The sequence below is a fragment of the Neofelis nebulosa genome, chromosome 7, assembly GCF_028018385.1.
Source record: "Neofelis nebulosa isolate mNeoNeb1 chromosome 7, mNeoNeb1.pri, whole genome shotgun sequence".
Classification (NCBI taxonomy): Eukaryota; Metazoa; Chordata; class Mammalia; order Carnivora; family Felidae; genus Neofelis; species Neofelis nebulosa.
In genome coordinates this window covers 28,385,824-28,399,902 of record NC_080788.1, presented here as the reverse complement: position 1 = coordinate 28,399,902, position 14,079 = coordinate 28,385,824, and the positions used below count along the sequence as shown (strand labels likewise).

The following is a 14,079-nucleotide window of genomic DNA, read 5'->3' as shown; positions in this document are numbered from 1 at the left end:
AAATATTGAGTGTTCTGATACATGGAGAATTGTTATAAAAGGAACTAAAAGAATTACTAATATTTTCAGGAAGCAACTATTTAGGGATGTGGAGAATTTTTATATTAAATGAGCAAAATTTGAGTACAAGTACATGAAATACTTTGGAATTTGGTTAATTATGATTATAAACACGTTTTGCAGAAATTTCTGATTATATTCTTATGAATTATACCAATTTATTCACAGATAAGCTTATTAAACTATTATTTACTGAGTTTTTGATGGACATTATGAACAATGATGTCATAAAAGACTAACTTTGTGTTAGAAGCTGTCCTGAATTGATTGTTCTTGAGAAAACTCTTAACCACAACAATTTGCCTGAATCCTAGAGATGCTCTGAATCAGGAAATCATGGTAGGAATGCTTCTGAGATCCCTTTAACCTAGGTAGTGAGGAAATTCATAGTAGAGGCACAGGCCTGGGAGACCACCATCTCAGCTTGAGGAACAGTGATTCCCTCACCACCTGGCCATCACCTCCATGGATTCTGAGGCCATGTTGTCACCTCTTAAAGTTTCTTGTTGTGGGTTTAAATATTTAGTTGTGTGAGTTTGAAGCTGTTTTTGTTTTTATTTTAAGAAAATCAAATAACTTATAAATGATTATTACTGGTGCTGTGTTAGGCTCACCAAAAGCACCCTTAAATTTGATGATTCACTGGACTCAGAAGAGCTGTTATACTCACAGTTACAGATTATTACTGTGAAAGGATACAGATTAAAATCAGCAAAAGGAAAGGCACATTGAGGGAAATCCAAAGAAAACTAGGCCTAAGCTTCCAGTTCCCTCCCAGTGGAGCTGCACAGGGCTGTGCTTAGTTCTCTCAGCAGTGATGTGTGACAGCATGTGTGAAGGGCTGTCAGCAAGGATGCTCACCTGAGCCTTGGCGTCCAGGATTATTATTGCGGGTCAGTCACATAGACATATGGGGCCTGCATGGTTACTCTCAGTTATTTAGACTCTAGCTTCCACAGTAGAAACAGGTGATAACTGTAAGTCACATTCTTAGCATAAACTGTTCAAACTGGAAAACATGGCCTTAGACCTCAGGCATACAGAAACAATTTTCTCAGGCAGAACATGTCAAGGACTTCGATCTCAGTTCACAGGAGATGGCCAAGTGCTGAAAGGACAGTGTTTCTTGGGAATTTGCAGAGTTTGGGCAACGCAGACCTGCTGTTTTAGTGTTTACTGCTCATGTGTATTATTAATTATATTCCTTATTATATTACTTGCTGAGAAGAAATAAACTAAAAATCTTGAAAGGGAGCAAAAATATGAAAGCAACACCACATATCACATTGAAAATTCAATAGAAATTTCCCAAATTAAAGAGACTAACATAGTAAAAGGTATCCAGTTAATTCAGTTCAGTTGCATAGTGGTGACAGATTCATTGCATTGGTTCAGAATGGGCAAGCTGAGGACAAATGCAGCCTGCTGCTTGCTGTATGTTGCCCATGAGCTAAGATTGGGTTTTGAATTTTAAAGTTACTTTTTAAAAAACCAAAAGAAGAATAATATGTTTGACACATGGAAATTATATGAAGTTTAAATTGAAGCATCTGTAAATAAAGTTAGCTGCTTTTCAGCTTGCAACAGCAGAATCCAGTATTTGCAATAGACTGACTGGCCTGCAAAGACTAAAATATTCACCATCTATCTGGCCCTTTAAGAAAAAGTTTGCCGACTACTGGGCTTCTCTTTCTGTATGACCATCATAGGACCTTCCCCATCTTTCTGTACATGATGTGGAGTAGCAGAGTGTTATTATTGAATGTCATGTGAGAATAATCATGATAGTTTTTACTTTTGTAGTTTGAGCATTTCAGTTGACAGTGGTATTTACATGTTTGAGTAAAATAGGTCCTTTACCTTCATGCATATTTAATACTTCTTAATTTAAAATTGTATATAAGTAAATGAATTTTATAATGAAAGATGTTTTTAATCATAGTTCCTAAGAAGCCAGAATCTACAGATGATGAAGAAAAAATTGGAAATGAAGAGAGCGATTTAGAAGAAGCTTGCATTTTGCCACATAGTCCTATAAATGTGGATAAAAGACCCATTACAATTAAATCACCTAAGGTGAAGTATTTTCTGTGATTCTGAGTCTGGCTGAATAGAAACACAGCACATAGCAAGGGAACCCATAAGTATTGTCACTTTGTCCTTGAGCATCTATAAGATAGAGAGTGTAGTGGGTTACTATACATATGGGTGACCGCCCCAGTCATGGCTAACACACTTGATTTATGGTGTCCTGGTTAGATCGATAGCTGGAAAAGTGTTCCCTTTTACTTTTAGTAGTACATTATATCATTATTCATTTGCCATTCGTTCACTGAATGTATACTTTGCTCTAGAAACTGTCCTGGTCACATAGGCTGTTGAAACCTATGATAATTTAACTTTGTATACCATGTTAGTCTGTTCCAAAGTATGTAAGTATAGAGATTATAAATTCATTTATAAGCCTATTTATGGCATAGTTATTTTTGCCGTAGTTACTTAATTTAAAGTATTTTACCAATTTAAACGTACTTGCATTTATTTATAATTTATTTGAGTAACTGTTTCAGAGCCCATGTTAATAAGGTAAACTAATGGTGAAAATGGCTTTCCTTTGTCAGGATAAATGGCAACCACTGTTGAGTACCGTTACAGGTGTTCACAAATACAAGTGGTTGAAGCAGAATGTTCAGGGTCTCTATCCCCAGTCTGCGCTCCTCAGTACAATTGCTGAATTTGCCCTTAAGGAAGAGCCAGTGGATGTGGAAAAAATGAGAAAGTGCCTACTAAAACAGGTAAAATTTGCTAAAAACATTCTTCTCTGCATGGGATAATATACACAACATTTAACTGTATGCATTCATATTTTGCAGTTGGAGAGAGCAGAAGTTCGTCTGGAAGGGATAGATACAATTTTAAAACTGGCAACCAAAAATTTCTTACTTCCATCTGTGCAGTATGCTATGTTCTGTGGATGGCAAAGACTTATTCCTGAGGGGATTGATATAGGGTAAAACTTTATTATAACATTTTTTCTTAATAAGGGAAATTCTGGCAACAAGACATTATTTTATTGAAATTAAAAGTCTGGCAATATTCTGATTTTTTTTTAAATGTTTGTTTATTTTTGAGAGAGAGAGAGCGCGCAAGTGGGGCAGTGGCGGGGGGGGGGGGAGTGGGCAGAGAGAGAGAGAGAGAGAGAGACAGAATCTGAAGCAGGCTCCAGGCTCTGAGCTGTCAGCACAGAGCTCGACATGGGGCTTGAACTCATGGACTGTGAAATCATGACCTGAGCCAAAGTCGGACGCTCAACTGACTGAGCCACTCAGGTGCCTCCTTTCTGGCAATGTGCCAAGTAAAATTCTTTATCTTTGAAAGGGAACCTCTTACGGATTGCCTAAAGGATGTTGATTTGATCCCACCTTTTAATCGGATGCTGCTGGAAGTAACTTTTGGCAAGCTATATGCTTGGGCTGTTCAGAATATTCGAAATGTTTTGATAGATGCAAATGCAAAATTTAAAGAGCTTGGTGAGTTAAAAAAAAAAATCTGATGTTTAAAAGGCTGTATTAAGATTGCTGTTGAAGTATTGCCTGTAATCATGTTAGCATTATCTTATAGTTTGGCTCTTAATTATATGTTGTGGAAACTTACAAATGCTAATTTTTTGCTCTTTGAGAAGACTTTAATAACTTTGTACATTAGAATGATAATCTTTAAAAAATTTTTTATTTTTATATTTATAGATATATAAATATATTTATATTTTATTTTTATTTTTTGAAAGTGTGCACACACGTTCCTATGCGTGGGGTCAGGGGCAGAGGGAGAGGGGGAGAGAGAATCTTAAGCAGGCTCCAATGCCTAGTGTGGAGCCCCAACTCAGGGCTTGATCTCATGACTGTGAGATCATGATCTGAGCTGAAATCAAGAGTTGGACACTTAACTGACTGTGCCACCCTTGTGCCCCTAGACTGATACTCTAAGCTGCTTTAAGGTTTCTCAAATTTTAAACGGAACTTTCAAAATTCAGTAGAAGACACAATTTTGTAGTGTCCTAATACTAAGCTTTTACATTTTAATGTTTTCATGTGTATCACTAACACCATATGCCCTAAAGTGTATATCCTTTATTAATACTTAATTTCTTGAATAGTTTGAGCACCTGCAGAGAAATGCTAGGATTGGTTTTGTGGAAGAGAAGTGAAATATGACTCTTGTATATGAAATAAAATGAGTAAGCCACCTGGGATATTTAGAGGAGCTGCATGATAAGTTTTGCAGACAAATGGAAATAGCTATATGTGGATTGATGGTGGTAGGATTATTGCAAAGCAATGAACAGCTGCCTGATGTCCACACTCTTTGGAAACCCATTGAAAAACATAGTTTTAAAAAAATTGCTATTGTTTTCCTCATCTGTATGTTCTTATATCCACATGCAAGAAATTTATGTGGGTGCTAATGCCATTTAGGTATCCAGCCTGTCCCTCTACAAACCATTACCAATGAGAACCCGTCAGGACCAAGCCTGGGGACGACCCCACAAGCTCGCTTTCTCCTGGTGATGCTCAGCATGCTCACCCTGCAACATGGTGCAAACAACCTGAACCTCCTGCTGAACTCTGGCATGCTTGCCCTGACACAGACAGCACTTCGGCTGATTGGTAGGTTGACACTAGTCATTTATGAAAATGCTAAGGTTTTTCCTTCATCTTTTCTTTCTCTTTATAAATTTTTTTTATTGTGGTAAAATGAAAATAACATAAAATGTATCATTTTTTTACAATTATTTTATTTTATTTTTATTTATTTTATTTTTTTTCAATATATGAAATTTATTGTCAGATTGGTTTCCATACAACACCCAGTGCTCATCCCAAAAGGTGCCCTCCTCTATACCTATCACCCAACCTCCCCTCCCTCCCACCCCCCATCAACCCTCAGTTTGTTCTCAGTTTTTAAGAGTCTCTTATGCTTTGGCTCTCTCCCACTCTAACCTCTTTTTTTTTTTTTTTTTCCTTCCCCTCCCCCATGGGTTGCTGTTAAGTTTCTCAGAATCCACCTAAGAGTGAAACCATATGGTATCTGTCTTTCTCTGTATGGCTTATTTCACTTAGCATAACATTCTCCAGTTCCATCCACGTTGCTACAAAGGGCCATATTTCATTCTTTCTCATGAGGGTACAAAAAAGTTATGTAACTAGATACTGGTAATGCTTGTACAACACTGTGGATATGCTTAATGCTAATCAATTATAAAGTTGTTTAAAATGATACATTTTACTACCAAGGGATACAGGAGTAAAATGTATCATTTTAAACAACTTTATAATTGATTAGCATTAAGCATATCCACAGTGTTGTACAAGCATTACCAGTATCTAGTTACATAACTTTTTTGTACCCTCATGCAAAGCCATACCCATTTAGTGGCAGCTCCTGATTTCCCACTCCTCCAGCTTTTGGCAACAACAAATCTGTTTTAAGCTCGGTAGATTTTCCTACTCTGAATATTTCATATAAATATAATTTTTATATTTCATATAATTTTTAGCCTTCTGTATATGGCTTATTTCACTTAGCATGTTTCAGTACTTCATCTCTTTTTATGGCTAAAATATATGGATATACTACATTTTATTTATCCTTTTATCCATGGTTGGACATTTGGCTTGTTTCTACTTTTTGGCCATTGTGAGTAATGCTGCTAGGAACATTTGTGTACAAGTTTTTGTTTGAACACCTGTTTCCATTTCTTCTGTTATATACCAAGGAGTGGAAGTGCAGGGTCATAAGGTTATCCTATGTTTAACATGCTAAGGAACTTCCAGTCTTTTCCCTAGCACTGCACCATTTTCCATTCCCCCTCAACAATGGACTGGCTTCTAGTTTCTCCACATCTTCACCAATAGTAGTTTTTCTCTGGATGGATCAAGGCCATCCCAGTTGCTATGAAGTGGTATCTCATTGTGGTTTGATTTATATTTTGCTAATGTAAGGACATTGAGCATCATTACACATGTTTGTTGGTCATTTGTATATCTTCTTGGAGAAATTTCTTTTTTTTTTTTCTGGTGTGTCAGTTCTGCTTTACTTTTTTTTTTTAATTAAAAAAATTTTTTTTATGTTTATTTATTTTTTAGAGAGAGACACAGAGTGTGAGCAGGGGAGGGTCTGAGCAGACTCCAGGCTCCTAAACAGACTCCAGGCTCTGAACTGTTTTCACAGAGCCTGATGTGGAACTTGAACTCACAAACTGCGAGATCATGACCTGAGCTGAAGTTAGACGCTTAACCAACTGAGCCACCCAGGCGCCCCTTTTTTTTAATTAAAAAAAATTTTTTTTTGTATTTTAATTTACATCCAAGTTAGTTGGCATATATTGCAATTATGGTTTCAGGAGTAGAATCCAGTGATTGATTCATCCCCTATGTATATAACACCCAGTGCTTATCCCAAGTGTCTTCCTTAATGCCCCTTATTTAGCCCATTCCCCCCACCCACAACCTCTCCAGCAACCCTCAGTTTGTTCTCTGTATTTAAGGGTCTCTTATGTTTTGTCCCTCTCCTTGTTTTTATATTATTTTTGCTTCCTTTCCCTTATGTTCATCTGTTTTGTATCTTAAATTCCACATGTGAGTGAAGTCATATGATATTTGATATTTGTCTTTCTCTGACTAATTTCACTTAGCATAATACATTCTAGGTCCATCCATGTAGTTGGAAATAGCAATATTTCATTCTTTTTGATTGGTGAGTAATACTCCATTTTGTGTGTGTGTGTGTGTGTGTGTGTGTGTGTGTGTACATTTCCATACATTGGCTATTGTCAATAGTGCTGCTATAAACATTGGGGTGCATGTGCCCCTTCAAAACAGCACGCCTGTATCCCTTGGATAAATACCTAGTAGTGCAATTGCTGGGTTGTAGGGTAGTCCTTTTGTGATTTTTTGAGGAACCTCCATACTGTTTTCCAGAGTGGCTGCACCAGTTTGCATTCCCACCAGCAACGCAAAAGAGATCCTCTTTCTCTGCATCCTGACAAACATCTGTTCTGGCCTGAGTTGTTAATGTTAACCATTCTGACAGTTGTGAGGTGGTATCTCATAGTGGTTTTGATATGTATTTCCCTGATGATGAGTGATGTTGAGCATTTTTTCATGTGTCTATTAGCCATCTGGATGTCTTCTTTGGAGAAGTGTCTATTCATGTCTTTTGCCCATTTCTTCATTTCTTCACTGGATTCTTTGTTTTTTTGTGTGTTGAGTTTGATAAGTTCCTTTATAGATTTTGGATACTAACCCTTTATTTGATATGTCATTTGCAGATATCTACTCCCATTCCGTTGATTGCCTTTTAGTTTTGTTGATTGTTTTCTTTGCCCTGCAGAAGATTTTTATCTTGATGAGGTCCCAATAGTTCATTTTTGCTTCTGTTTCCCTTGCCTCCGGAGACGTGTTGAGTAAGAAGTTGCTGTGTCCAAGATCAAAGAGGTTTTTGCCTGCTTTCTCCTCGAGGATTTTGATGGCTTTCTGTCTTACATTTAGGTCTTTCATCCATTTTGAGTTTATTTTTGTGTATGGTGTAAGAAAGTGGTCCAGGTTCATTTTTCTGCATGTCACTGTCCAGTTTTCCCAGCACCAGTTGCTGAAGAGACTGTCTTTATTCCATTGGATAGTCTTTCCTGCTTTGTCAAAGATTAGTTGGCCATACATTTGTGGATCCATTTCTGGGTTCCTTATTCTGTTCCATTGATCTGAGTGTCTTTTTTTCTGTCACTACCATACTGTCTTGATGATTACAGCTTTATAGTACATCTTGAAGTCTGGGATTGTGACACCTCCAGCTTTGGTTTTCTTTTTCAGGACCATTTTGGCTATTTGGGGCCTTTTTTGGTTCCATCCAAATTTTAGGATTGTTTGTTCTAGCTCTGTGAAGAATGCTGGTGTTATTTTGATAGGGACTGCCTTGAATATGTTGATTGCTTTGCGTAGTATTGACATTTTAATATTTTTTCTTCCAATCCAAGAGTATGAAATATTTTTCCTTTTTTTGTGTGTCATCTTCTATTTCTTTCATAAGCTTTCTATAGTTTTCAGTGTATAGATTTTTCACCTTTTTGTTTAGGTTTATTCCTAGGTATTTAATGTTGTTTGGTGCAATTCTAAATGGGATTGATTCCTTGGTTTCTTTTTCTGTTGCTTCATTATTGGTGTATAGAAATGCAACCAATTTCTGTGCATTGACTTTATATCCTATGACTTTGCTGAACTCATGGATCAGTTCTAGTAGTTTTTTGGTGGAATCTGTTGGGTTTTCCATATAGAGTATCATGTTGTCTGTGAAGGATGAAAGTTTGACTTCCTCCTTGCTGATTTGGATGCCTTTTATTCCTTTGTGTTGTCTGATTACTGAGGCTAGGACATCCAATACTATGTTGAATAACTGTGTCGAGAGTAGACATCCTTGTCGTATTCCTGACCTTAGGGGAAAGGCTCTAAGTTTTTCCCCACTGAGGATATTAGTGGTGGGTCTTTCATATATGGCTTTTATGATCTTGAGGTGTGATCCTTCTATCCCTACTTTCTTGAGGGTTGTTACCAAGAAAACATGCTATATTTTGTCAAATGCTTTCTCTGCATCTATTGAGAGGATCATGTGGTTCTCGTCCTGTCTTTTATTGATGTAATGTATTACATTGATTGTTTTGCAGATATTGAAGTAGTCCTGCATCCCAGGTATAAATCCCACTTTGTTGTGGTGAATAATTCTTTTAATGTATTGTTGGATCCAGTTGACTACTATCTTGTTGAGAATTTTTGCATCCATGGTCATCAGGGAAATTGGTCTGTAGTTCTTCTTTTTAGTCAGGCTTTGGGTTTGGAATGGAAGCTTTCCTTCCATTTCTATATTTGGAATAGCTTCAAAAGAATAGGTGTTAACTCTTCTTTAAACGTTTAGTAGAATTCCCCTGGAAAGCCGTCCGGCTCTGGGCTCTTGTTTCTTGGGGATATTTTTGATTACTAATTTGATTTCTTTACTGGTTATGGGTCTGTTCAAATTTTCTATTTATTCTTGTTTCAGTTTGGTAGTGTATATCTTTCTAGGAATTTGTCCAATTCTTCAGATTGCCCCGTTTATTGGCATATAATTGTTAATAATATTCTTTTGTTATTGTTTGTATTTCTGCAGTGTTGGTTGTGATATCTCCTCTTTCATTCTTGATTTTATTTATTTGGGTCCTTTCCTGTTTCTTTTTGATCAAACTGGCTAGGGGTGTATCAACTTTGTTAATTCTTTCAAAGAATCAGTTCCTTGTTTCATTGATTTGTTCTGTGTTTTTTTGTTTTTTTGTTTTTTTGTTTTTTTATTTCAATAGCATTGATTTCTGCCCTCATCTTTATTATTTCCTGTCTTCTGCTGGTTTTGGGTTTTATCTGCTGTTCTTTTTCCAGATCTTTAAGGTATAAGGTACGTTGTGTATCAGATCTTTCTTCCTTTTTAGAAGGTCTGGATTGCTATTTACTTCCCTCTTATGACTGTCTTTGCTGTGTTCCAGAGGTTTTGGGCTGTGGTGTTATCATTTTCATTGACTTCCATGTACTTTTTAATTTCCTCTTTAACTTGTTGGTTAACCTGTTCATTCTTTAGCAGGATATTCTTTAGTCCAAGTATTTGTTGTCTTTCCAAATTTCTTCTTGTGGCTGATTTCAAGTTTCATGGTGTTGTGGTCTGAAAGTATGCATGGTATGATCTCAATTTTTTGTACTTGTTGAGGGCTGATTTGTGTCCTAGCATGTTATCTGTTCTGGAGAATGTTCCATGTGCACTTGAGGAGAATGTGTATTCTACTGCTTTAGGATGAAATGTTCTGAATATATCTGTTAAGTCCATCTGGTCCAGTGTGTCATTCAAGGCCATTGTTTGCTGGTTGATTTTCTGTTTAGATGATCTGTCCATTGTTGTAAATGGGATATTGAAGTTCCCTACTATTATGGTATTATTGTCAATGAGTTTCTGTATGTTTGTGATTAATTGATTTATATATTTGGGTGCTCTCACATTTGGCGCATAAATGTTTACAGTTGTTAGGTCCTCTTTGTAGATAGACCACTTAATTATTATATGATGCCCTTCTTCATCTCTTGATACAGTCTTTATTTTAAAATCTAGTTTGTGTGATATAAGTATGGCTACTCTGGCTTTCTTTTGTTGACCATTAGCATGATAGATGGTTCTCTATCCCCTTATTTTCAATCTGAAGGTGTCTTTAGGTCTAAAATGGGTCTCTTTTTTTTTTTTAATTTTTTTTTCAACGTTTTTTATTTATTTTTGGGACAGAGAGAGACAGAGCATGAGCGGGGGAGGGTCAGAGAGAGAGGGAGACACAGAATCAGAAACAGGCTCCGAGCCATCAGCCCAGAGCCCGACGCGGGGCTCGAACTCACAGACCTCAAGATCATGACCTGGCTGAAGTCGGACGCTTAACCGACTGCGCCACCCAGGCGCCCCTAAAATGGGTCTCTTATAAATAGCATGTAGATGGATCTTATTTTCTGATCCATTCTGTTACCCAGTGTCTTTTGATTGGAGCATTTAGTCCATTAACTAATATTTTCAGGAAGCAACTGTTTAGGGATATGGAGAAATTTTTATATTAAATGAGCAAAATTTGAGTACAAGTACATGAAATACTTTGGAATTTGGTTAATTGTGATTATAAACACATTTTGCAGAAATTTCTGATTATATTTTTATGAATTATACCAATTTATTCACAGATAGGCTTATTAAACTATTATTTACTGAGTTTTTGATGGACATTATGAACAATGATGTCATAAAAGACTAACTTTGTGTTAGAAGCCGTCCTGAATTGATTGTTCTTGAGAAAATTCTTAACCACAACAATTTGCCTGAATCCTAGAGATGCTCTGAATCAGGAAATCATGGTAGGAATGCTTCTGAGATCCCCTAACCTAACCTAGGTAGTGAGGAAATTCATAGTAGAGGCACAGGCTTAGGAGACCACCATCTCAGCTTGAGGAACAATGATTCCCTCACCACCTGGCCATCGCCTCCATGGATTCTGAGGCCATGTTGTCACCTCTTAAAGTTTCTTGTTGTGGGTTTAAATATTTAGTTGTGTGATTTTTGAAGCTGTTTTTGTTTTTATTTTAAGAAAATTGAATAACTTATAAATGATTATTATTACTGGTGCTGTGTTAGGCTCGCTTATTTGCTGCTCTGCTTCATCCCTGCTTGCTGTCGTGGCATCCATTTGAGATTGCATCTCAACTATAGCATCTTTAACTTTGCCCTGACTAGATTTTATATCGTTTACCTCTGCAGAAATGGGTTCTATGCTTTTTTTCAACCCCAGCTGGTATTCTTATTACTGTGATTCTAAATTCTGGTTTAGACATCCTGCTTGTGTCTGTGTTGATTAAGTCCCTGGCTGTCATTTCTTCCTGTCCGTTCTTTTGGGGTGAATTCCTTAGTTTCATCATTTTGGAGGAAGAAAAAGATTTAATAAAATAAAAAGTAAAAATTGAAAAAATTAAAAACAACAGAAAAAATCAAATAAAGGATGTTAGATCCTAGGTGCGTTTTGGTCTGGTTGTTGAAAGAAGCATGATAGAATAGAGAACAAAGGGAAAGAAAAAGGGAAAAAAATAGGAAAACATTTGGAAATTTAAAATACAATAAAATAGAATAAAATGAAAGGATGAAAGTAAATGGAATAAAAAATTACAAAAAAATACAGTAGAAAAAATTAAAAATCTTTTTTATAAAAACATAATTTCTGTTTTCACAAATAAGAAAAGAAAAAGAAAAAAAAAATTGAATAGATGGACCAGCTAACAGAATGAAATATGAATGAAATTACATCCTGTTTCTTCTAGCAGTCAAACTATGAAGCACTTTATAGTCCTTCAACTAAGCAGGCAGAGAGCCTTGTGGTGGTCATCTAGAGCTTGGCTGGCACAGTTGGACGTGGTTTTGTGTAATGGCTCCATTCTCCACTGGATGGTGCTTCTTAGCTTACTGGGGTGGATCGTTGTGGTGCATGAACACGTGTATGCACATGCGTGTGATAGGTGAAAATGGTGTCACCCAGCTACCCAGTCTCTAGTATCAGAACTCCGTGCTCTCATGTACTGGCAATCAAGCACCCTTTCTTTGTCTCCGGCTTCCATCCACTCCCTGCTTTTATACTGTGTGGGACCACGCCGTCAGTGTGCAAGGTTGCACCTCCCTCTTGAATTTCATCTCAGATGAGGCTGTTTCCAAATCCCTTCTGAGGGCCCTGTGGCTTTGACCTGCTCAGACCCTCTTGGGGAGGGTCTCACTGAGCAATGGCCAGTTGCCAGCCTGCCCTCAGGAATGTTCACATGATGGTACTGTTGCAGATGCCTAGATACTGTGGCCTAGATATCTGTGGGTGCCAGCCAGCCCCAGAAAAAGTTGGCGTGATTGTGTAGCAGCAGTGTTTCAGGGATTATGGTAAATCACAGTACATGTCTGGTGCCAGGCTTCACAGCCCCCTAACGTCATGTTCCAACACCAGCAAATATGGCCGTTCTATGGGTTCCACTGGGACCTTTGCCTGTGGGGAGGCTGCATAGCCTCTACCAAATGTCCTCTCAGCAGGGGAGCTGCCTCTCCTTATGTGGCCAGAGGACCCCCTCAGACCTTGCTGTTGCTCCTGGGGATTCGCCCATCTCACCAGAGCTCTGCCACATATCGAGAGTTTCAACTCTGTACTCCCCTTTTATAGAGTCCTAATGGTATTTACAACCTTCTCCTTTCTCCTTCCTCCCTTTCTTGTTCAGTCCCTTATGGGTGTTCCCACTCTCTTTCTCTCAGCTACTTTCAGTTGGAGTGCTTTTCCCCTACTCTTCCCTCTGTCTCTGTCCTCTCTCTGCAAGCAAAAATAGCTCCCTACCCTCCGTGGCTTTTCTCTTTCCCAGTTCTCCTCTCCATGCTTCATCCCTGCTAAGTTCTGTGGCTTACGTTATGCAGATTGTTGTGTTGATCCTCATATCAGTTTTCTGGGTGTACAAGATGGTTTGGTGCTTATCTAGCTACATTTCAGGAAGGAGAGAAGCAGAAAACTTTCAGCTGCTCTGCCATCTTGGCCTTTCTTCTCTTTCTTGGAGAACTTGCTATTCAAAACTTTTGCCCAGTTTTAAATTGAGGTATTTGTCTTTGTATTGTTGAGTTGTAGGAGTCCTTTACATAGTCTGGATACTAGACCATTTTCAGTTATATGATATGAAGATATTTCCTCCCACTCTGTGGGTTGTGTTTTACGCTGATGCACAGAAATTTTAAATTTTGGTGAAGTCCAATTTGTCTGTTTTTCTTTTGTTTCTTGTGCTTTTGATGTCATGTTCAATAAACCATTGTCAAATCCCAGTTAATGGGGATGGCTCACTGTGTTTTCTTTTTTTAAGTTTTATAGTTTTAGTTTTTATAGTTAAGTCTTTAGTCCATTTGTAGGCAATTCTTACTACGGTGTGAGGTAAGAACTCCTTTTACTTCTTTTGGTTATCCAGTTGTCCTAGTACTGTTTGTTGAAAAGACTTCTTTTCCCAAGGTCTTGGCCCCCTTGTGAAATTATTTGACTATAGTTATTATAGTTTATTTCTAGACTCTCTATTTTGTTGGTCTATATGTCTGTCATTATGTCAGTACCACATTGTTGTGAACACCAGCTTTGTGGTAAGTTTTGGAATAAAAAAGTAGTTTTCCAACTTTATTTTTCTTTCTCAAGATTATTTTGGCTATTTTGGGTCCTTAGCATTTCAGGAATTCAGGTCCATAGGAATTTCAGGGCTGGCTTTTCCATGTCTGGAAAAAAATAGCTATTAAGATTTTCTAGAGGTTGTATTCAATCTGTAGATTGTGTTAGGGAGTATTGGTATCTTAACAAATATTAAGTCTTTCTTTCCATGATCATGGGATGGCTTTATATTTATTTAGGTCTTCTTTCATTTCTTTGAACTGTAT

At 37.4% G+C, this 14,079-nt stretch overlaps 1 protein-coding gene across 4 annotated transcripts in view; it reads left to right on the top strand.

Moving 5' to 3' along the window:
• The window catches only part of HERC2 (HECT and RLD domain containing E3 ubiquitin protein ligase 2), a 270,781-nt gene that overhangs the window by 127,590 nt on the left and 129,112 nt on the right, over positions 1–14,079 (top strand). For all 4 annotated transcript variants that reach the window (XM_058736915.1, XM_058736914.1, XM_058736917.1 and 1 more), the window contains 5 exons: positions 2,003–2,136; positions 2,682–2,855; positions 2,934–3,070; positions 3,439–3,590; positions 4,536–4,727. In XM_058736915.1, the coding sequence (XP_058592898.1) occupies positions 2,003–2,136; positions 2,682–2,855; positions 2,934–3,070; positions 3,439–3,590; positions 4,536–4,727 (789 nt within the window). The remainder of the gene's footprint in view (positions 1–2,002; positions 2,137–2,681; positions 2,856–2,933; positions 3,071–3,438; positions 3,591–4,535; positions 4,728–14,079) is intronic.